The sequence below is a fragment of the Phoxinus phoxinus genome, assembly GCF_949152265.1.
Source record: "Phoxinus phoxinus genome assembly, chromosome: 2".
Classification (NCBI taxonomy): domain Eukaryota; kingdom Metazoa; phylum Chordata; class Actinopteri; order Cypriniformes; family Leuciscidae; genus Phoxinus; species Phoxinus phoxinus.
Genome location: NC_136877.1, coordinates 6,201,626 through 6,226,016, shown reverse-complemented (window position 1 = coordinate 6,226,016; position 24,391 = coordinate 6,201,626). Strand labels below are relative to the sequence as shown.

The window sequence follows — 24,391 nt, the reverse complement described above, 5'->3', positions numbered from 1 at the left end:
CTGGAATGTGCACTCTAGTGTTATTTGCAGTCATCACATTTTAAAAAAGATTTTAACAATAAACACAGTCACCAAAAATATGAAGTCGTCTATAGTTGTATGTTTTGTGTGATGGATGGTATTCATGCTGAACCACAAGACTAACTATGGAGCCAGATAATGCACTGATGAAGACTGTGTGTGACGCATTATGTAGGCCTTGACCTCACCCCCCAAAGCCTTTATCTGTGTAACGTCCAGCTAGACTGAAGGTCTCGTCCAGGGCCACTCTGAACACTTATCAGCACTCGCAGGGTCTTGAAAGCTTTTTTCGCACCCACTTGAATCTAGTTATGGAAAGAATTTTAGAGTTCTGGAGCGATCAGGATTACATTGTTTTACCATACTAAGAAGAGTTCTGTGAATATGTAAAACAACATGTGAATTTATTCATGATCAGTATGTAGTATAAAAAAGAAATAGGCCTACTATGGAAGTCAATGGGTGCCGTTAACTGTCTGGTCTCTGGTTACCAAAATTATTTAAAATATCATCTTTTGTGTTCAACAGAGGAAAGGAACTCACACAGGTTTGGATCAACATGAGGGTCAATTTGTTTTATTTTTACTGTTTTATAAAACATACTGTTTTTTCATGCACTGAGCTATTTTGCTTCCATTATATGCTTCTTTTTATTCCGTTTTTTTTTTCCCGGATAAAAAATATATGAAAATCCCTCTCTGAAATCAACTTTATCTCTGAATAAATCAAGAATTTTAAACCTGGCTTTATCCAATGTTCAGATTTCTGTTCTGAGCATTTATTCAAATTACTGCATATTAATGATAACGCCTCATTTGAATATTTTAACCTAACAATGTAGAAAACTTATAATACATACACAATGTCTTAATATACAGTGATTAATCAACAGAAGCATGGTGATATCTAAAAAAATATATATGTAAAAGAAAATGCCAGACACAAACCAGAGAGCTCTTCCTAATAGGATTTGTTTTGGGATAATGTCCGACTGACTACAATATTGCACATATTAAACGGCTATACCCAATATGAAATCTAATTTAAGCTTAGCTTTATAACATTGTCCATCTAGATGGACAATGTTATAAAGTTAAGCTTAAATCTAGATTCTAAGCCTTTACGGGTAATAATAACCTAAACAATATGACAGCTTCTTATACAACTGCTCAATAAAGAGTTAATATGAAGTAACTTACTTTTTAGACATCATACAGTAAGTAACATAAATCAATCATTACATCTCAAAGTTAAACATGTATCACTGCTGTACGAGGTGAAGGATTGAATTACTCAAAGTGAGTCACTTGTCGCCACCTACTGGTCTAAAGATGTAACATGCAGGAAGACTCACTTAAATTAAGCATTAGTTGAGGGATTTCTTTCCTTGAGAAAAATTGACTTGTGCTACTGTACCTGATATCTCATCTTGTGAATACCCAGCCCTAACCACTAATGAGAACATGTTTAGTATATCACACGCGTGTATGTAACAGATGGCTATGTAAAAATGACAAGACCTTTTATCTTTTTTTATTGCAAGAGTATGGCTTAAGATAAATAAGGCAACAATGTTTCAAATGGAAAACGTACAGCAAGAAACTCTTCAAACAGTTTTACAACATGTCCAATAAAAGGTGCAACTTTAACTAAAGGCCATTAGGGAACTAATGACCCGCTGTCATTGGCACAAGGGCGCCTGGCCTGCGTGTGTGCTTCTGAAACGTAAGCCACCTCTGAAACAAAGAAACGAAGAAAAGACAGAGACCGCGTAAGCAAATCATTAGCAGGCCTTGAAGACAGACAGAAAGGAGACACATGTCAGACGTGACGAGGCAGGCGGTTAGTCATGCGTTTCCAGAGACGTAACAGAAGGTGAAAGACACTACAAGAACAAGCAGTGACCTCGCGGACGGTCACCTTTCAGCCAGCAGACGCAGTGGACAGCTTGAAAACACTACAAGTGCACGGAGGAGGAATATAAGCGAGAAGGGAATCACAACGCGGCCTGTAAACGGTGTTCTGAAACAAGCGGCTAATGCACACAAATGGATTTAAGTGAAATATCCATGCTTTATTTTCATGCATGTCATTTGATGATCAATCTGCAATCGCCATCCATACCAATAAACATCACACTCGAACAATCACCTTCCAGTGTCAGCTAAAAAAAGTATTTTTCATATTATTAATAGTTCTGACTGGGGAAAAATGTAAATGTAGGAACTGTAAATGTGTTACTGTAAAATATATAAGTACAGTATTACCCTGCACTCACACAGTACATTATAGGTAGCAAATGACATGTAAAGAAGCCACAGTAATAGTCCAGTGAATCAGATGAAGGGGTAAAAGTAGTGTTTCTGTGTTTTGCATGATTCAGAAGTATGACAAAAACATTCATTTGAACGATGGTTTGAATATGGCTGCTTTTCCATAGTGTAAATGTGATCATAACTAGTGGCTGTCCATGAGAACTACACAACTAAGCCTGAGAACAAAGTATAATACATACATATTTGCTCTGATGTATTGTGCATCCCTGTATGCAACAGTGTCATGCTGGTCAGTATATGTGACTTTTTAATGTTGTCTGTATCAGTCTAATTCAAATAAACAGATACACAGATATAGCCAAATGATATGGAGGCGTGTTTCCGCCCTGGAATAAAACAATTAAAAAGATAATTTCTACTTTTTATCTCACAATTATGACTTTTTTTCTCAGAATTGCAAGATGTAAACTCGCAATTCTGAGAGATTCTGACTTAATAACTCGCAAATGTGAGAAAAATTGTCAGAATTGGGAGATAAAAAGTAGCAATTATCTTTTTAAAAATTTTTTTATTCTGTTGCAGAAACAAGCTTCCATAAAATGATCAAAGGACCCCTAATTAAAAATAAAAACAATATATATAAATATTTTTTATTTCTTATTATTTTGTTTGTATATATATATATATATGTATATATATATATATATATATATATATATATATATACACACACACACACACACATATATATATATATATGTGTGTGTGTGTGTGTGTGTGTGTGTGTGTGTGTGTGTGTGTGTGTGTGTGTGTGTGTGTGTGTGTGTGTGTGTGTGTGTGTGTCTTATTTATTCCAATGGATCCAATGGATTCCAATGGCTCTCAATTTGTTAAGAGATTGTGGAAAAACAATCATTGTTTAAAAAAACAACCGTTGCGCCTGTTTTAAATCTGGATTTTTAAGGTGGCCGTTTTTTTGTAATCAATCTCACAAAATGTAGTTTGATATGTAATATCAGCCAATATATCTATTGGCTTCAAAATGTCCATATCGATGCATCCCTAGTTACATATACACAACACGAGTAAGAGCAAAGACAGTCTTTAAAGCTTAAAGTTAAACTTTAAATTAATCTCTATGGGCAACATCTGTGAAATACTGTTTAACAGAGATAATAATTGCAAAACCAAACAAATATTATATTTACAGTAATGCACTTTCAATGGAACTATATAACAAGACATTACATGGGGGAAAAAATTAATTCCAAAATGATGATATTGTTTTGAATGTACAGCTGCAAGACAACACATTATGTGCTAGCGTGCTAAACCCGGCTACATTTTACACTAATTTTATAGCTCGTTTGTTTTGAAGAATTACTACAATATAAGCGATTTGATAAAAACATACTGTATAAGTATGAGTAATATCTTGTCCCCTAGACTTCCACTGTAATACAGACACTACTACTGAAGGAAGAGATGGAATTATGTTCTGTGGTTATCAACATTTCACAGATGATGTCAATAGATTAGCTTGTGTTGAACCCGGCATTCCTGTACAGCTATGCAGTATGATTTTCATAAGAAGTGTAAACACACGAGAAGGTTCATGAATGGTTAACCGAGTAAACGAGACGTGTTTGCAGCTTGATCAGTCAGGTTTTGTAAACTTGCAGACAAAGAAAGTCCATTAATAATTAAAAGCAGAACGTCTCTTTTAATCGTGCGTATGAAGGCAGCTCACTCAATAAAGTGCTTTAAGTTCACTCCGTTTGACACTCTTTTTTTTTCTCTTTTTACTCAAACCTTTGGTAATTTGCACACACTCCAAACCAAGCAGTTTCATTTCTACCCTCGGAATAAGTTGGACATGCATGTTGATGTGCCAACATCTCAAGTTCAGACCGTTTTGTCCATGAAAACATCTCGAGGTTGTTTTTCAGTTCTGAACGAATGTCCACTTACTAACGTCCGTCTCACGCTAAGAGCCAGTGGCCCACGTGTTCTTCCAGCCAGTGCTGCAGAGGCTGTAGATTGAGCGGTTCGGTCTCCGCGTACATCTGGACGAGCTGTTCGTGGAGCACGGCGAGCAGAGGCAGACTCACGCTGAGCAGCTCGTACAGAAAAGCGTAATCCCCAGCGTTATCCATCAGGTGAACACCTGCGGCCCACACTTTACCATGCAGCCAGTTAAACACACCACGGGGCACAGAACACACAGACCGGCTCACGTGCAGCGGCCAGCGCAGGCTTCTCTTCAGAGAGGACATGATACCTGGAGCCTCGGCCTGAAGATGCGTCTCTCGTTCCTCTGGACTCCAGCTAGAGCTGTCGGGGGATCCGTTATTACACGTCTGAAGGAGAGATGTTAAGGAGGATGCGCTGTAAGATTTTTTAAACTATTGAGGAATTACCAAACATAAATGACTGGCAGGATTGTGTTTTTACCGTATGTAGATTGTGTGATCTTCCATTCGTCACCAAGGATTTCCGTTGAGCAAAGTGGAGTTTGCAGTACAACTTTCCTATAGGAGGAAAAGAAACCGTTAGTGTAAAGGTGTGGTCACATTCGGTCACTTTCGATTTGAAGTCATTGAATCATTCATTCAAACCGATTGTTAAAAATAATGATAATAAGGAATTCAAATTTGTTAAATAAATCTGCTCTACGAAATTTTGTGAGTAAAATCTAGTCATTTCACTAGGAATCTGCGTTTTCTGGAGTTTCGCGTTAGGGCGAAAAAGTTTAATTCAAATTCTAAACTAAATCTGTTCATCATATAAAGCGATCGAGTCTCTTCAGAAAATCTGGACTAAACCGTTCAATTCATATGGATTCGTTTTAAGATCTTTTTTTGAAGTTTTTGAAGCGTCAAAGTGGAAGTTGCGTAGCTGTCAATGGAGGGACAGAAAACTCAGATTTAATTTAAAAGATCTTCATTTGTGTTCCGAAGATGAACTTAAAGGGATAGTTCACTTTGAAATTAAATTTTGGTATGTTTTAGCTTACCTCAAGGGCATCCAAGATGTAGGTGTCTTTTTTCCGCAGTAGTCTCAATTTTGATATTTTTAGGTCAAACCGTTCTTGTCTGACAGTCATATCATGCAGGTCTATGGTCACTGTCTCAAAGAGCATGCACAGAGAAGTCCAAATTAAAACAATTCCCCATCGTCCAAATTAAACAATTCCCAATCGTAAGTACACTAAGACACGAAACGAGCGTTTGTGTGAGAAAACGAACAGTATTTATATAGTTTTTACCTCTTGTAACACAGCCACGTCCAAGTGATCTGAGGGCGCGGGCGCTTCTGTGTGACGTGTGCGCAGACTGGTGCATAGATATATATACACTAGATTTCGCATTAAAGACATTCGTTCCAATGAACTGCCGTAGCCAAGGCGAAATCTAGTGTATACTTCTATGCACCAGTCTGCGCACACGTCACACAGAAGGAAGCGCCCGCGCCCTCAGAGTACTAGGACGTGGCTGTGTTACAAGAGGTAAAAACTATATAAATACCGTTCGTTTTCTCACACAAATCGCTCGTTTCATGTCTTAGGCCATCAATGTGTACTCACGATTGGGAATTGTTTAATTTGGACGATGGGGAATTGTTTTAATTTGGACTCTGTGCATGCGCTTTGAGACAGTGACCATAGACCTGCATGATATGACTGTCAGACAAGAACGGTTTGGCCTAAAAATATCAAAATTGAAACTACTGCGGAAAAAAAGACACCTACATCTTGGATGCCCTTGAGGTAAGCTAAAACATACCAAAATTTAAAAGTGAACTATCCCTTTAAGTCTTACGGGATGACATGAGGGAGAGTAATTAATGACAGAATTTTTCTTTTTGCGTGAACTATCCCTTTAATAAACTTGGATGCCAACCAATGTTTCTGATCTGGATCTCGTTGTGATTCTCCTTGTGACCACCAGGGTCATTGTCACAAAGAGCTGACCTATTCTTGCAACGCAAGAGACGAATGCTTGAATTTAAAGAGATACAGTAGTTCACCCAAAAAATAAATGATTTTCACATTATCTGATGTCTGGAATATAGTACAGCTTCATGATTTGTTGTTTAAGATAGAGATCACGACTCTTCCATGATTATGAATAGACTAAACTAAACAAAATAACATGTCTTACTAGAGGTTCTGACAAAATGTTAATTGTTGCAGTCCATTTAAAATATTCAATAAATTTGAATTCCTTATTATTATTATTTTTAACAATCGGTTTGAATGAATGATTCAATGACTCACTTAAAGACTTCACTTGTTTCATTGCTGGATGAATCAGCATTTTTTAACAAATCTCTTGAACGAATGATTCAATGACAAATACATTTTTAACACTTGTCGCCACCTACTGGTGTAACAATGTAATTGATAATCTTTCATTGAAGCGTCAAGTAACTTTCAAAAGGTGATTTACTCGATTTTGATCGCTACAGTAGACATCAGTGTTTATATCCGAACTATAAACTTTGATCTCAGTACTTAGCTTTGAGCGACATGAGAGTGAGTAAATGATGATTTCATGTTCATTTTAGGGTGAACTACTTGTTTAAAGAGAAACCGTGAGGATGCAGTACAGGCTCTTCTCAGTACCTTCCACCGAATCGAAGGAATGTCCTCCCTGGCGCAGCGGAGCTCTGCATGTGTCGCAGCGGAAGCATTCCCTGTGGAAGTGGAATCCCTCAGCGCTGAGCCTCTCCACTACAAACACACGCTTCTTACACGCGTGACACACATCTCCCAGACCAGGAAATTCTCTTTTTAAGGAAGACTAGGGGATAAAAAAAGGATAAAAATCTGGTCAAGATAGTGTGAATTAAAGTATGCTGGAAATAACCCTGAGAATAAACAAACACACTGTGGAAGAACGTATAAAATAAAATAAAAATACTGTGAAAAACACAATGCGATGAAACATTCACAAAACTTTGCCTTCTTTTATGACCAATCACTTTGATAAATACAGGAAAATACTGTTTTTTTTGCAGCATACGGTGTGCATCGAAGGATGAACAACTGCAATCGCCAAAATTTAAATAACATTTATTTCTGAGATTATAATATAGATGACTTAAACATGCAAAATGTACGTGAGATTTGATATGGTGTTGCATTTCTTCACCATTACCATTTTTATAAAGTACAGTAGTAGGGCAGTGTACAGTATATACGGTGTAGTATTAGCCTGGGAAAACCCAGACCACTCTCAGTTGTAACTGAGTTAGGGTCTGGCAAAGCTCCATAGACAATTCATTTCCACAGGGGCGTCACCAACGGACGTCGCTCAAATGGCTCTGGGCGCAATTGGATAGATCTAAAACCAATCAGAGCGATGAATGACATGACGTATGCAGAGCGACGGAGAAACATCTGAGACTCTCAGCAATTCTCTGTTTGTGTTAACGAAAATGACAATTTTAAATCGCTTGAAACAGACGCGATAGCTGATTCGAACGAGTGATGTTGTGATGTTCCACGGCGGCATCCATCTTTGTAATGTACAAAATCTGCGTCGCCGTCTCTGCTCTGTCGTCATCGTGTAAAGCCCGCCCCAACGTTTCTGATTGGTGCCGCGATTTCGACGGATTGGAAATGGGTTTCAATGGGCTCTTTGCCAGACCCACTTGCAGAGCAAATCTAAATTTGCCGGAAGTGGTCTGGGTTTTCCCAGGCTAGTGTAGTATGCAAATCTGTATGAAATTTTTGGTTGCACTTTATTTTACATTTTGTGCACTTACAGCATCTAAGAAATGACTGGGAATATAAGGTAACTACATGGGTTAAGGTTAGGTTTAGGGGTAGATTCACGGTTAGTACATAGTTATTGCATTAATATGTACAGGGGGAACAGGACTGTAAAATAAAATGCTACCAAATTTTTCATCTAATTGCTCAATTTAGATGCGTAACCATTGTAACATGTTTGGAGCTTAACAGTTCCAGTCCCCAGTCACTTTCATTGCATAGAAAAAAGCAGCTTGGACATGTTGCCTAAAATCTCCTGTGTTCCAGGAAAGTAAGAATATCATACAGGTTTGTAACAAATGAGGGTGAGTAAATGATGACAGAACTGAAATGCATGAGATGACCACATGATCTCATAAAATCCCTTTTGTTTTCGGTTTAAACAATGATCTGAACAGCTGATCTGTGGCTTACCGGAGTGCCCGAGCTGCTTGGCGGAGGCCTATGATCTTTCTCATAGAGCGTAACCAGAGCGTCAGCTCTAGCGCCCACTAGAGACACTCTGCCTACGGTGCGCTAGCAGCCAACGGGAGAGCAGGGACAGAAAGTGGAGAAAAGAGAATGAAACAGAAGGACTAAGCAATTATAAGGCAAAGCATGAGAAGACGTGCTGGGGAAATAGAGAAAAATAGAGATTAGAGAAAAGAATTCAGAATCGCTACATTTGACGCCTATATGTCAAACAGTGAGTTTGATCGATTAGATTCATTCTAACTGCTCCTGATCTTTGAAACAACGACTGCATTGCTCTGTTCCATAACCCAATGACTGTCTAAGCATCACATGCATATGTTACAAAACTGGCAATATACATAAAACACAACTCATTTTAGGCAAATTTTAACGCAGTATTTTTGCACAATCGTATTGCAGTCCTTATACCATGGCAGTTTCAAAGTGATGTCCTATGACTGGCATGTTAAATTTAGTCCAGGACAGTTAAAAACATGACACTTGCAACATTTTATGTTGTTTAATGCATGCAACTCTACCATTACTGATAATGTGAGCAAAAACAAATCAGATGAAAATGCATTTGCTGAAGCAACCATGCCATTTTAGCTTCCTTCAGCGAAGCTTTGAGCTTTAGACTTGTGTTGGACCCGAGCGGCCCGAATCACATGTACCAGGTGAGCTACACCGTGCAAGTTTATACGTCAGAAAAGCCATACATATGGAGCTGGTTATGTGATGCAAATGTCAAAATGTATTAGTTCACAAAGCATGCACTATGGAGTAAGTGTTTTGAGGTCATATCATTGGTGTTTTACAGCCTTTATTGTTAAAAACTGCAGTGAAATATACGTATAGGTACGTTTTTTGGAGTTATTCAGCAATATAGAGTCACATATTTTTCACCTACGCCTGGGTTGGGTTTATAGTATGTAGGCGCCTCCCCATGTTTGGGAACAGAACCCATGTCTTTTAGCTCAAAATGATGGTTGTCAGTCAATCTTGAGAAACTAAACCTCCACAAACTCCTATGATCCAGTAACTTCGAACCGTTCAGTGGGTGGAGCTAGAGTTTCAGGTCAAGCATCTGGCAATGGAAGAGAGGAATGCTCTCTCTCCCTGTGGTCAGCTGGAATGTGAGGATGCTTACAGCCAAGTGTGTGTGTGTGTGTGTTGTATTGGCACGTTCTCATTACAAAACCAACCATGTGAGGAGAGACAGTCCATCAAAGAGAGCTGGGGCACTGATCACTGCTCTCCAGTCCTGCCTACAACATGCCAACAATCTCACGCAAGACTCTCGATCCAGCCAGAACATGCGAGTCCTGGGAGATGGTGGATAAGCCTCATTCCACTGGTCATGTACCTGTTTGGGAGCATATGGGTCTCCATTTGATTGAAGAATGTCTGTTTGTTTTCTTACAGTAAAGGATGCTGTGCTACTGCTGGTGTCAGACTGAAAATGTTGATTTGAGAGTTTATTGAAGCAAATGTTGTGATCCTCTTTGATTAAGTTAAAGGAATAATAGTTGACCCAAAAATGTAAATTATGTCAATTTACTCATCCTAATTCTGCTCCAAACTTGAATGACTTTCTTTTTGCAAAGGATTACAAAAAGAAACATTTAGCAGAATGCCCAAGCTGCTATTTTCCAAGAAAGCATTCTTGTTTAATTTGAGCTTTCAAGCTCCCAAAATTATGATACCAAAAATATCAACATTTGTGAATAAAACAATGACAATTGGAGTATGTTTTACTAGAAAATACTACTTTAGTCTTTCTTAAATTGCATTGGTAACACTTTTTTAACGCTCTGGGGACGGATTGGGCGGTACCACCCAAAATTGCATACTTTTACAAATGTGTAATTATCTTAAAAACTATTAATGATAGAGAGGTGCGTCCTTTTTTGCCGTCTTCCTCAGATTCCGCTGAAAACAGTGGTATCCAGTTTGTATATATACATGTGGCACTAGTGTTAAGTCATTGAATAGAAATGTATTCTAATTTCACATTTTCGTGTTTGGGGTAATCTATTCAGACTAAATTTCTCTGCTTGTGCCTGAAGTCTGTCTTGGACTCCTGTTTGGTTACTTTAATAAGAGATCTGCAAGAAGGGTATTTATTTATGTGTATACAGCGGCGTAACTTATCCAAAACGCCAGGGGGAGCTCTCGCTGAGATCTGCTCCAGAACGTGTAAAATAGCAGTTAATGCAGAGACGAGCAGATAGCTAACACAGAATTGAGACGCTCCACTTGTGATTGACTGTGAATGTTATATCTGTCTTGCAGGTAAGATTAATTCAGTTTATTACAGGTAAAAGGGGTTCATGAACCGTAATGTTTAGTATTTTGTTTTGTTAAGTAAGTTTTGAGCACAAAAACTGTATTGTCATTACTCGTGGGTAGAGCATAATCAGAAGCAACAGTAATGAAAGCTTATACGTGAAACGCGAGTCTGTATTGTGCACAGATATGAAAATACATTATGCACAGCAATGTTTATTTAGTTAGTGTGCGATATTGATGGCTAAAGTTAGAGTTTAAGGGACGCGAGTTCAGTAACGCACGTGGAGTTCGCGGGTGTCCGCCATTTCGTGTAAATAGTATGCCGCGGTGGCAGAGTTAATAAACTCAAACGACGTGGTTTGCTCAGTAATGGTATAAAAGAGTTGTGAAATGTGACATAAGGGAATATTAAAGTGTTATTTTGTTATTTAGAGTAAGCAAGTCATGTTATTTAGAGTAAACAAGTCATGTTGGAAAAGAGAATGTAATCTGGAAAATGTTTAATAGACAAAGGGAATGGTATGGGTCCAAATTAAGTTTAACATGGTTTATTTTTGATTTTATGGTGCAAGATGGGTGTTCAAGTGCTTAATATGTAAACTGTATCGGCAATTGAAGGATTAGTAATGATTAGTTTGTTGAGCCGTGGTATAGAGAATGTTATGAGTAATGAGAAAATGTAATATTGAATGAGATCTGCTCCAGAACGTGTAAAATAGCAGTTAATGCAGAGACGAGCAGATAGCTAACACAGAATTGAGACGCTCCACTTGTGATTGACTGTGAATGTTATATCTGTCTTGCAGGTTTGCATACCAACATTTTCTTTAATTAAATGTGTTGCACCGGAATCGACGCCTGCTCTTTTCTATATGTGTAACATACACACTTCCTTGTTGCGTAATACCACAGCGTAAGAAGGCCAATGAAATCGATATTGTTAGGCAGATTCCACGTGCAACGACAATGGAAAAAATTGCCGCTAGGAGGAATATTTTTCTTACCCAATCAGAGGAAGGTTACCATGATGTATTCTAGCTAATCGGAGGACTCTGTAGCCTTGCAAGGGATTGTACCATAGTAAGGGACAGCTATGTACAAACAGCGTCGAGCGGAGAAGGAGACAGAGAGCGAACGGAGCCGAGTATTACAGAGCGCAAATGTGCGCAAACAATTACAAATGTCTGTCAAGCAAAGGGTTTGAAAATATATGTTTTTGTTCAAAAACTGTTCACTATTGTTGTGTGAGGTGTGATTTTCAGTAATAAATGACACAAATCTAATTTTCGTTTTTGAAATTCTCTAGTTTTTCACATTTTTCACTCATACTTCCTTTATAAACACATTACATGCATGCTTATGTTAGCCTAGGGTCTTCTGAATCCATAGATACCAAACACATTGTGTTCCTAAACTAAAGTGTGACCATTACGTTTAATGCAATGGGTTACTTGACGTTTCTTTGTTATTATTTGTGTTACCAGCGATTTCTGGGTGAAAATTGTAAAGTACACCAGATTTACTTCAGTGTAGAAACTAAAGTCATTCTTCACTGAAAATCTCAAATCTCATTTGAACATCCACATATTAAACTAGACATGTGGCATTCAATTATTAAGAGATATTTATTCTATGGAAGACAGAAGTTACAAAGGTTTGAATCAACAATAGGGTGAGTAAATAATGATAGCATTTTCATTTTTGGGTGAATGTTTCACTTTCACTTCATTAATGGAACAATTATCTTGATGAACACTCACCATTTGTGAGATATTCTTTGCTTCTCCTTGCATGTTTATGCCATAAAGAATTTCTGGTTTTGATTTACAGCTTTAAAAGGCACACAGTAAGAGTGAAATGAAAAAGTATGTTAAAAAGTATCGACTCCTCAGAACCATTGAGGACAAGCAGGAAGTATGAAGGTGAAATCACTTCTTTACCTTAATGAGAAAGCAGAGGAGAAGGTAAAGGAAAGATGGAGAGGAGCAGAGCATTCTGGGATGGGGTGAAATATTATGGAGTTAGAACGATGAGGATCGCCAGCGGAAGAACTGGTCTGTTAAGAGCAGAGATAGAGAGAGATCAGACAAGAGCTGATGTCTTTGATGGTGTGTTATACAGAACAGCAGTAAACTGCATTTTAAAGCTGGGGATTTTTCAAAGCACTCTAATATTATCAAAGGATCAATTAGTAATTTTTGCTCACTGGCCTTAGACTTTATACTGACACTTACTGACACTTGGTGGATGCATCATGCAGTCAGTGACGCCATTGTAAATTTATTTCCTAATCACATGTACATTTGTTTATCAAGATTAATTTATTCGGGATCTGACAAGTAAGGAATAACTGATGACAGACTGTAGAATTATTGGACATTAATTGCGTAATAAAGTGGTAATGCCACTATACCTCAAGTGTGTATTAGTTTTCAATAATTTAATCGTCTGGAGTCAATTATTACCCTGGCTGACACGTGTACATATATCTATCTCAAGACATTTTTGACAACATTTGTTCAAGACACGTGTTTAGCATTAGCCTGGATGCCAGCCGAACTTAGCCCCGCCCACAACATTTGAGGTCGGGAAGTTCGGTCTGGACGTGATCCCTTGTTGAGCAACTTTGCTCAAACCAGAGCTGTTCGGACCAATCAACTTGTCAGGGCAGGTTTTATACGATGATGGACAGATGATCAACAGTAACGTAATCATCCATGTCACCAAAGAGCGCTTGGGTTGAATCAGAGCCATATAGAGGCTCTGGGTTGAATACGTTTACAACAAAGATGGCTGCCGCTGGAGAATTGAGATGTGTAGGTTCCGCCATCACGTCTGTTAAAGAAGATATCGACAGCACATTCCTTTTAAAGGAGGAACAGAGAACCATGATCAAGGCATTCAACGGACGTCACTTACTCCGTTGCTCTGATTGGTTGTAAGTATATCCAATTGAGTGCAGGGGCATTTTCTTTCCTGGTTCGGTTGAAACACGGCCCATAAATTACAGCCCTATGGAGCAGTATCAGACTCATATTCTGACTAGCATCTGAGTATGACGTCTGGCTAGTTTGGCATGGTAACGGATATGACTATGTTGGTATGTTTGGTCTTGGCGAAATATATCTGCTACGCTGCTGCTGTACAATATAGCGTACATGAATTACACATAGCAGATCTATACAGGTGGAGCTGGGGAAGGTGGAGGGTTTCTGAAAGCGCGCTGCAACAACTACAGTAAATGCTGTCCAAGTATTTGAAGGTTGAGTAGCGATCTCATTGGTTACTGATACAGCAGGAACCAATCAGCTGTGGCCTATGGAGAACAATGACAGAACGTTGTACTGTATGTCTAAAATTCACTCATGTGTAGAACTTCCCTATACCACCAATTAAGTATTTTAAACTGCATATATTTTTCAAAAGTACTAATCAATTCTTTAGGGTTAAAATTTTGACAGTGGAAAAATACACTTGCCATACCTTGAAATAAGAGACTGTCTATATAACATGCAAACATGTTGGTTTAGCTATCCAAATGTGTTTCATTTGTACAGAACAGGAGGTTTTAGATGGTGCCATAATACCTTATCATGGACTTTAAAGTTTCTGTTTTCCTTTGACTGGGGGATCTCGGTCTCGTTCCGATGGCTAAAATGAGACGTTCTGGGACTGCTTAACTGTAACCACAAATTAAAGCCCATTCAATATGTCATAAAGCTGCACTCCAAACATACAATAATGATATCTAACCTACAATTAATCAGATTGACTAAGCTGGTTACCTCCAGCATGCCAGATGTCAAAACACTTGTAAATCTCTCTCTACTGTAATTATGTTTCCTAACTTAGCTGAGCGATGAGGAAACACTCACCAGACGGGACAGACTCCCTGTTTCTCCCTGTATCTCCTGTTTAAAATGCTGCATGTGTAACGGTTTGGATCTAGACATCTTAACCAAATGGATGTCGATGGAAGAGGAGAAAAGGAAAGAATTAGAAAAAGTTTGCATGCACAATTACCTGCTGAGAGGGACAGGAGGAAGTGAGAGGACGAGGACAGGAAGTAGCAGTGCATTGTGGGAGACACAATTCATGAAGAGAGAGAGAGAGAGAGAGAGAGAGAGAGAGAGAGAGAGAGAGAGAGAGAGAGAGAGAGCAATGTATTCTGGGATTGGGTGTGGTGGGGTTAATGTGGAGATGGACTGGACGGTCAGACAGACAGCAGAGGAGTCAGTCTGTCCAGAACAGAGATAACTTTAACATTCAATATGAACTGAGAAAAATAGATTACAGGGAATTGCAGAGAGGTTGTTCTTTAGCTCAGGAGGCCTAATGGAGTTCTTAGTTATGTTTAACTGAAAGTAAAGAATTTTATCTCGGATATGCAGTATATCCTGAAATTCCCTCCTAAAAAACACACACAAAAAGACATAGTATAGAGCTATAATTAATATGGATAGCAGCTTGGATCATTCGGTCTTGGAGTAAAGGTGAAACTCGAAAAATATGAATATCGTGCAAAAGTTCAATTATTTCAGTAATTCAACTTAAAAGGTGAAACTATTATATTATATAGACTCATTACATGCAAAGTGAGATATTTCAAGCATTTATTTGTTATAATTTTGATGATTATTTCTTATAGTTTATGAAACCCCAAATTCAAAATTAGAATATTGTGAAAAGGTTTTCATAAGCTGTAAGCCATAATCATCAAAATGATAACAAATAAAGGCTTGAAATATCTCACTTTGCATGTAATGAGTCTATATAATATACGAGTTTCACCTGTACTTATTCGGAGTATCTAATAAGACATGTTTGAGTTCATATTAAGATCTTTGAATTTTAATAACAGACTTTGCTATCTTAATCTGAGCAAAGTTTGAGAGGTTGAGATCTACTCTAAACTCTAGAGTTGACGCAGAGAAAATCTGAAAAGCATAAGAATGACATTTTTTTTATTATGTTATCAATTAGACACCCTCATGTCGTTCCAAACCAAAAGACTTTTGTTCATCTTCATAACACAAATATTTTTACTAAAAAGTGTGAGATTCATGTCCCTCCAATGAAAAACCATTCGGCCAAAATTGTGTTGCTGTAGAAAGAAATCTCTCAGGGTCCATTAAAAATATCTTCTCTTGTGTTTCTAAAATGAATGAAAGTATTATGTCTTTGGAACAACATGAAGGTGAGTAAATTATAACAGAATTTTTCATTTTAGGGTGAGCAATCATTTTAAGTTTGCTTTTGCTCTTAATTTAATCTCGTTTGCCTATGAAAAACAACTGATTTATAAAACACACCTCATTTGTGCTTTCCATTTGTGTGCCTTCCTATGGGTTACGTATTATGGGTAAATATAAAACTTTGTGCACAATCAGGAAACCTGCAACATATATTTGATGTTGATTATATAACTTACTCTCTTACTCTGTGGAACATTAAAATGATTCATTCAGATTTAGTTGTTGTTAGAAGGCATGTGACAACTGTTGGACAGTTACTCACTCTTTTTAAAGTTTTAAAGGTTAAATACACTCCTGGGCAAAAAAAATGGACCCTTTAAAGGTCTCAACCAATTTAAATCACAAATCACTGATCAGAAAATTAGCAAGAATTGCACAAATTGTAGATAAAGTAACTTGGCCTTCCCCAACCCACAGACAGCTTTTTACAGGAAAAATAGTCAGTGTTGTTCTACTCAATGTTAATGGCTCCAAACAGTTCATGAGTAGTTGAAAAATGTCTCCTAGTTAGTTTGAGTTTAATGTTTAAGACCAAATATTCACTATAGGGTTCAAATCGAGGTCAAAAGCCACTTCTTGGTTGTCTTTGCAATTTAGGCAGGATAATTGTCTTGTTGAAAAATAGCATCTTATCATTCCTCTTCATATAACAACTTTGCATTTGTGGGAAGCAAGCCATTCTGCAATATTCTCCTGTACTCCGAAGCATTAAATGACTTTTCACAGTGAAGTACAGTAGATCACCAATACCAGCAGCTGAAAAGGCTCTCCACACTATGACACTCTTCATTCATGCTTCACTGTGGTAGAAATACGTTAATTATTATATTTCTCAGCAGATGTTCGAAGACACCGCTCTGGAGCATCACCATGCAACTCGTGCTTCATTGTTATTCATAACTCCACACACACACACAACTCATTTTCTGACCAATAATTTGTGGTTAAGACAATTAAAAGCTTAGTGTTTAGCCATTTTGGGCATTGGCCCAGGAGTGTATACCCCGATGGGTTATAGAAATTACAAGGAGGAGCATCTGGCCTACACTTTAATGACAAAACTCAGAACAAGCGTGTTACATATGAAGCCAGAGAGATGCACGCCATCGGTCAGTGGGGTCACTTTATTAACTGAAAGTGCCGCTATTATGCTATATTCATGCAGTGTGTAATATAGCTGTCTGTGAAGTCTGCAAAGTTGTAAAGTCGAAAGTGCACGATAAATAAAGTTATTGTCTCCCAAAAGAAAGGAAATATAATGAATGCACAGAGAATGAGAATGTCTGAATCATCTGTGGACACCTGGACTGATTGTTTCTCCTGATGTGAGCAGTAAAAAAAGCAAAAAAATCTTCTCTCCCAGTCCGAGAGATCAATTTACATGCTTACAGGAGCCCTGAGCAGCCCAGACCCCTTTATACAACCAAGAGAGTCATGCGAAAGTCAGCAACCCCCTCTTGGTTCCTCTCACGTGCTTATAAAAGCTCATAAAAGAATAGAGAGAAAACATTTATTCCAACAATTTCTTCAAATCCCACCTAATATGTTTTTACTGGCATCAATGCTCTGAGAGTTATGATGTCCACTGGCATTCATTGACTTTATTAACTCTTTTGAAAGTAAAACCAAAGTCGTTTGAATGTATATCGAGCACTAGTGTGTCCTCAGTTGACCCACATCTGTTCTGCAAGAGAGATTATTAACCAATTATGGCGGAGCGGGGGGGTGCAGGGAATTAATTACTCAGAAAGCGATGATATCTGCAAAGACTGCAGGTGCATGACATGATGCTCAGTCACTCAGTGATCAGAGGCCAGAAGCGCACGACATGCAACCGCAGCTGAGTGAGGGAAGCCGACACACACGCAGGGATATAGTCACCTGATGCGCCGGAGAGGAGACCTCGCCAGAGAACAGAGCGCTCAAATGCACAGCCTTCTCCTTTATGCTTTTTTTATGAAACTCCCTGGCCTTTTGAGTCTGGGCTTTCCTCTGAGCGAGGCCGGTAGAAAGAAAACAGCAAGAAAGGGGGGGGAAGAGATGAAAGATTAAGCCGGCGGTGAACAGGAAAACCAGTTGTTAGATCGCTGTCCAGTAGTATTACTTTTTTTAACTTACTGTAGAATTAGGGCTGTCAATAGAATTGCGATTGATGTAGTTTTTTATAATGCCGTTAACCTGATTAATCTGTTTGAATTTGTTGAAATTTTCATTCAAACATACATATTCTGAAACGTTTGTATTATATGTGACATTTATATTTCTGTCATGACAACTCTTTGGCATGGTAATGGATGTGGTAATATTGATATGTTTGGTTTTGGCGTAATAGATTTGCTACGAGTACGGGACTTGCTTCAGCCAATACACACGACACACTGCTGTGCGCAAGTAAGACATGCTTCTGCTGTACGATATAGCGCACATGAATTACCCGAAGCTGATCTAAACAGGTGGAGCTGGGGAAGGTGGAGGGTTTCTGAAAGTGTGCTGCACTAAATGATGACCAGTATTTAAAGGTTGAGCAGCGAGCTCATTGGCTACTGATACAGCAGGAACCAATCAGCTGTGGCCTATTGAGGACCTATCAGCCTGTGTCATCTAGAGTTTCATGACAGAATTTTGTATTTCATACTTGTGGACTTTTTATTTTTGTTAAAGTTCCCAGCTGGAATTGATTTATAAATACATTTTCTGTTAAGAAGACCTCATAGCACATTTAAGAACATTCTTTCATAGCTCAGTCTTTAGAAAGAGGACAGAATTGTTTTTAATGCCAAAATAAGTAAATGCATTAACTGGGACGTTCTATGAAATGGGCGCATTTTCTACTTCGAAAAGATGATTTAAAAATCAATTTCTGTGAGATTTTTTAATATTCTACAGACATTCTAGAAATGTTGTTAAGTGCAATAAATATGGCATTGTGCCATTTTAGCCAAAATGTATAAAAGTACCTTAATATAGGTTGGAAAATTACTTTTCCTTTAGAAAAGAGCAGTTAATAGTAACAGGGTTGACTGTGTTACACTTTTTCATTTATAGCCTTGTGATCATATTCATGACACAGCAAGGTGCTTATTAAAATAGAATTTAATTTCATTAAATATCCCTTTTTCAATAATCAATTATTGACTGTAAAAAATCATGGTAATAGGGTTGATATTTTAAGATCTGTCCAATTTTTGCGTTTAAAAGGAGATATTTACCACCGTATATTTACCAACTGCATTACATTAATATACAGATTAAATATAATATCTGAGCATGTTTCATTTATATAAAAAGATGGCACTTTAACTATAGGAGCCCTGCTAATAATACAATTATTCGAGCAGAAAGAAGATGTTGGTGGGTCACCTGACTAATCTCATCTTCCACCCTCTGGAGGCGCTGGAGCATTGCTGTCATGGCCAGCACTGCTGCTGAGTGACCCGAGTCCGAGCCCGAGCCGGCTGTGTTCTCTGCCTCTGAGTGTGTGTGAGTGTGTGTGTGAGTCGGGTGAAGTGGTTTCCTCTGTGGATTCAGAGGACTGGAATGAAGCGAGGGGAACTGAGGAGCCGAGGGTGGAAACTGTGAACACACGGCACATGTGGGCAGCGCTGGATATAGACTGTTGTACTGATAATACACAAACTTATTGGGGAAATTTTGAAGTTTTAAAGAGGACCAATTCTGCTTTTTTTTAATGTGTAATGTTGCTGTTTGAGCATGAAAAAATGTCTGCAAAGTTACAAAGCACAAAGTCACTCCAAAGGGAGTTATTCTCTATATCAGTCTCCATTGTAGTCTTGAGTTTTCTTCCGGGAACGAACACGTCACAATATTCCTCATATTAAATAATTCCCCCCCCATGGCATACGCCAAAATTAAAGAGGCGTGGCCTGGTTGAGTTGTGTTAGTGTGTTGTTGCCATGTTATGGTAAGGGGAGTGACGTTAACCAATCAAAACACACTGGTCCAGCCAACCAATCAGAGCACATTGCTCTTTCCAGAAGGAGGGGCTTCATAGAGACAGGAAATAAACAGGGGTGCGTTTCCCGTACAACTACGTAACTCGCTGCTTAACTCCCATAGTACCATGCATCATTGAAGAAATCAACTAGCTAGTCACGGCTGTTTCCCGAAACCATATTGTCGCAAATTGGTCGTTCAACCACCTTGGTCTATGATGTCACGCACCTATTGTAGTAATAACTTCTTTTAATGAATCTGTTTGAGATTGAATTAACGCTAGACGTTTTGCTATAAATTACGGACATGGCATCTGAGTCTATTTCGCGTTTATCTAATTTATTTCCAGATTCAATCATAGGCTCGTTCTTACGTAGTAGAGCCCGTTCGCACATGCGCAGTCTTCAAAAATGACGCTTTAAATCTCTTGACAAACTAAAAGACGTAAATGACACTTGTATATATTCTAATACAGATTGTACTGAATGTCAGCTTGCTTATTTGGCTCAAGATAAGGATTTATGCTACTAACCTACTATGCTACTAACTATGCTACTAGCCTATGCTACTATGCTAACCACAATGCTACTAGCCTATACTACTATGCTAACCACTATGCTACCACAGGTCGAAACTATGCTACTAACCACAGCTACACTGTATGCTACTAACTATGCTACTAACCACTATGCTACTAACCTATGCTACTAGCCACAGTTGCTACTTACTGTGCTACTAACTATGCTACTAAAGTACTATGCTACTAACCACAGGTCGAGAGCTGTCGTTCCAACCACACAAGTTTGCGATGCTGTTTGCGAATGTTCGTTGGAACGATGGTTTCGGGAAACACCGACTTGTTGAACTGCTGACAACGACGGACCTTGCGAACAGTTGGCTAACGATGCTTTTGGGAAACGCACCCCAGAGCGTTATTGACAGACTGGGAAGAGAGGAGCTGCAACAATGGAGAATATGGGGAAAATTATGGTTTTTCAACATTCAAGCATGAAAGCCTATTTCAGTAGACCCCAAAAACAACAACGTGCATAATAGGTCCTCTTTAAAAGGTATAAAAACACAAATATCACCAAAAACAGCGTATATAACGGCTAATACGAGGTACTGAATTGTACTTTAATTGGGGGTGTAGATTAACTTTGGAGGTTCTACCTGTTTTTTAGGGGGTGGGGGTGGAGGAACTTTCTTCCTGATAATGTGAAAGAGGGGGCTATCAGTCATATCAAGCGATGGAGGTCTTGGAGGCCTCTCACCATTACAGTCAGACTGAGATCATTATACCAGGAGCAGTTTCAGAGAAAGGAAGCCAGGGTCAGAAGCACAGGAAGAAGAAAAGAGAAAGAAGAGATTAACTAGACACAGAAATACTCAGATCAGCCCCAGGAAAGTGATTCTCCAGAGCCAAAGTTTGAGATCATTGTTTAAAAGAAGAGTTAACCCCAACATCTTTTATGCTGTTTAAAAAAACTAGGGCTGCGCAATATTGTAATTTTTTTCCCTGCGATAAATATTGCGAAAACAACTTCACCGGATGACTTGACTTGAACTTGCGCTAAATATCATGACGCAACATTTCAATGTTTGTGAAAAAGAGCAAAGATTTTAGAGCAAATAAAATTGCATTCTGTTACAATATTAAATTGTATGGCTTTAGACAGCTTGGAATATATAGAAATCATTATGCTTATAATATCTTAATATCTCCCCGCCTTATAGTTGCATTTAGCAGATTAGAGCTGATAATACAGTTTACATTTTGCAACAATATAAGCAATCGTGCATCAGAGATTTGCTCGATTATACCGCTTTATGTGACTATAATGTGATGTAATGCAATGCATATCTTCAGACAAAGCGGTCTTTACCTGCCTGCGAATAGAACAGCTTGCTGTGCTGTCCTCAAATTTGGCTAGAAGTTGAGTGGCCATAAACTTGACCTTGTTTTCCTTCAGTTCCCGTCTCTCACTGGATACAGAAGAACTCTGATTGAAGGATTTGGCTGTCTGGAAGAGAAATTGACCAATCAGAAATCAGTTACAGTTTCCCATGCCCGTTTAACATTACTATAAACTATCATACAGTAATACTGACCTCTTCTAAGTAACTGATTTTCCTTCTTCTCTTGTATATTGCATCGTCGTCTTCAGACTTTTTTTCATCCTAAGATGCACAGGAACAGTATATTATACTTTCAAGGCTGTTTTTATTATTTATGATTATTCATAGGGCTGTAAATGATTAATCGCGATTAATCGAATCCAAATTAAAAGTTTGTGTTTACATAATTTATGTGTGTGTATTGTGTATCATTATTTTGTGTATATATATATATATATATATATATATATATATATATATATATATATATATATATATATATATATATATATATATATATATATAATACACACACATGCTTGTATATATTTGAGAAATATTTGCATTTATATACTGCATATATATTTTTATATGATTTCTATTATATATAATAGAACTATTTTATATATAAATAAATAAAAAAATCTTAAATATATACATGCATGTGTGTGTATTTATATATACAAAATAATTATACACAATACACACATATATTATGTAAACACAAACTTTTATTTTTGATTCGATTAATCGAGATTAATCGTTTACAGCCCTAATTATTCACATTTCATATCACATTTTTTATGCCTGATTAATTATAATTTCTCAAAAAAATATATGCACGTTTTGAAACAATAAGTTACATTTGCATTCCATACTTGTCGACTTTATTTTTTGTTAAAGGTCCCAAATGGAATTAATTTATAAATCCATCAAAATATTAATTTATTATAAAAAATAAAATAAAATAAATAACTAGATGGCATGAACAAAATAAAGTCCACCAAACACAAACCGTAAAAGTGCTTGTAATAGAACAAACCCATTGTATACCTTGGGTATGCGTTTACGCGGCTGATGTAAACTCAGGGACCTGTAAACTGGTCTGGAAGAATCTGGTGGACATTTCTCCTTATTTGCATCACCATCTCGCTTTGAATCTACAATAAACCACATGATAGAAATTTGCATGACATTTGACAATAAACAACTACAACAAGCATTGTAACCAAACGCAAATCTCTTTGTAACATAAAAGCCTCATATTGCAGCTTGATCGAGCCATCTGAATCCAACATGCTTCTGCTGTATCGCAGGCATGACATTTAACTTTATATAATGTGGCATATTTCTGGCCTCCTCCAGTGCGGTGATGTGCAGATCTGCAGGGCGGAAACCTGCTTTCAGACAGACATGCATTCCTGGCATGACTGTGTGACTGAAGGAATGGTGTACTAGTGCGAAAGGCCAGATAAAATGCTCTGTATGTTTCCTTAATGGACACACCTTATGTAAACTCAAACTAGAGTTTGAAGACACCCTCAGAGTGGGTAAAAGGTTTTGGACCGTGGTAAAGGTTGTGGTCTGTGTCGATGTGACGATGACTTGACAATGTATGAAGTGGAATAAAAGCCTACTGTAAACTGCACAGTATACACTACATATACTAGCATCCTAGATTGTTGTCATATACGCTACATAATTAATTCAGCAAATGCCATCCAATTAATTCCCACTATTAACTAGTTGCTTATCAGCATTCATATTACTAGGATATTGGCTGTTTATTAGTTCTTATAAAGCACATATTAATGCCTTATTCTGCATGACATTATTCTACATCCCTAATCATATCCAATACCTAAACTTAACAACTACCTTATTAACTATTAATAAACAATAATTAGGAGTTTGTTGAGGCAAAGTCATAGTTAATAGTTAGTTAATGGTGAAAATTGGACCCTAAACTAAAATGTGACCTATGCTTTTTCTTGTTTTTCTGTGCATATTTTTGTATAGTAAGATGTAGCTGTAGTTTGACTTTTTTCCAAATAATTTTGTCAGAGAAATACCTTAAACAAGCAATAATAATAATGATAAATCAGAATATTAGAATGATTTCTGAAGGATCATGGGACAATGAAGTCTGGAGTAATGATGCAGAAAATGAACACAGGAATAAATGACTGTCACAACTGTGTGTTCTGTGTTCTAGGACTTTTATTTTTAAGTGTATTCTCTGTTCACGTCCTGTTTGCCTTTCTTTCTATAGTTACCCTGGTTTGCATGACAATTCATTACCCACACCTGTGCATTGTCAAGCCTCTTGTTCTCCAGTGTGTATAGTTTATACCCCTGTGCTTCAGTAGTCTGTCGTCGTCATGTTTTTGGTAAAGCTGATGCGTTTCCGTTCACCAATGGGTTATTACATTCTTGTTTCTAGTTTGGATTATTGTCTTCCC

General features: G+C 37.7%; 1 protein-coding gene across 10 annotated transcripts in view; it reads right to left on the bottom strand.

The window, feature by feature from the left end:
• Positions 1–582: 582 nt before the first annotated feature.
• mical2a (microtubule associated monooxygenase, calponin and LIM domain containing 2a) overlaps positions 583–24,391 on the bottom strand; it is a 70,713-nt gene continuing 46,904 nt past the window's right edge. The window contains exons 14-29 of one of the 10 annotated variants that reach the window (XM_079588110.1): positions 22,983–23,089; positions 22,143–22,211; positions 21,917–22,054; positions 21,204–21,317; positions 19,437–19,649; positions 17,958–18,068; positions 14,697–14,774; positions 14,409–14,501; positions 12,762–12,877; positions 12,582–12,651; positions 9,896–9,985; positions 8,491–8,592; positions 6,925–7,102; positions 4,752–4,828; positions 4,579–4,657; positions 1,534–1,757 (exon numbers count right to left, since the gene is read on the bottom strand). In XM_079588110.1, the coding sequence (XP_079444236.1) occupies positions 1,681–1,757; positions 4,579–4,657; positions 4,752–4,828; positions 6,925–7,102; positions 8,491–8,592; positions 9,896–9,985; positions 12,582–12,651; positions 12,762–12,877; positions 14,409–14,501; positions 14,697–14,774; positions 17,958–18,068; positions 19,437–19,649; positions 21,204–21,317; positions 21,917–22,054; positions 22,143–22,211; positions 22,983–23,089 (1,712 nt within the window). In that variant the 3' untranslated portion in view covers positions 1,534–1,680. Of the gene's footprint in view, positions 1,758–3,996; positions 4,658–4,751; positions 4,829–6,924; positions 7,103–8,490; positions 8,593–9,895; positions 9,986–12,581; positions 12,652–12,761; positions 12,878–14,408; positions 14,502–14,696; positions 14,775–17,957; positions 18,069–19,436; positions 19,650–21,203; positions 21,318–21,916; positions 22,055–22,142; positions 22,212–22,982; positions 23,090–24,391 lie in introns of those variants that run through there. The other 9 variants (XM_079588106.1, XM_079588108.1, XM_079588109.1 and 6 more) reach the window with 9 other exon arrangements.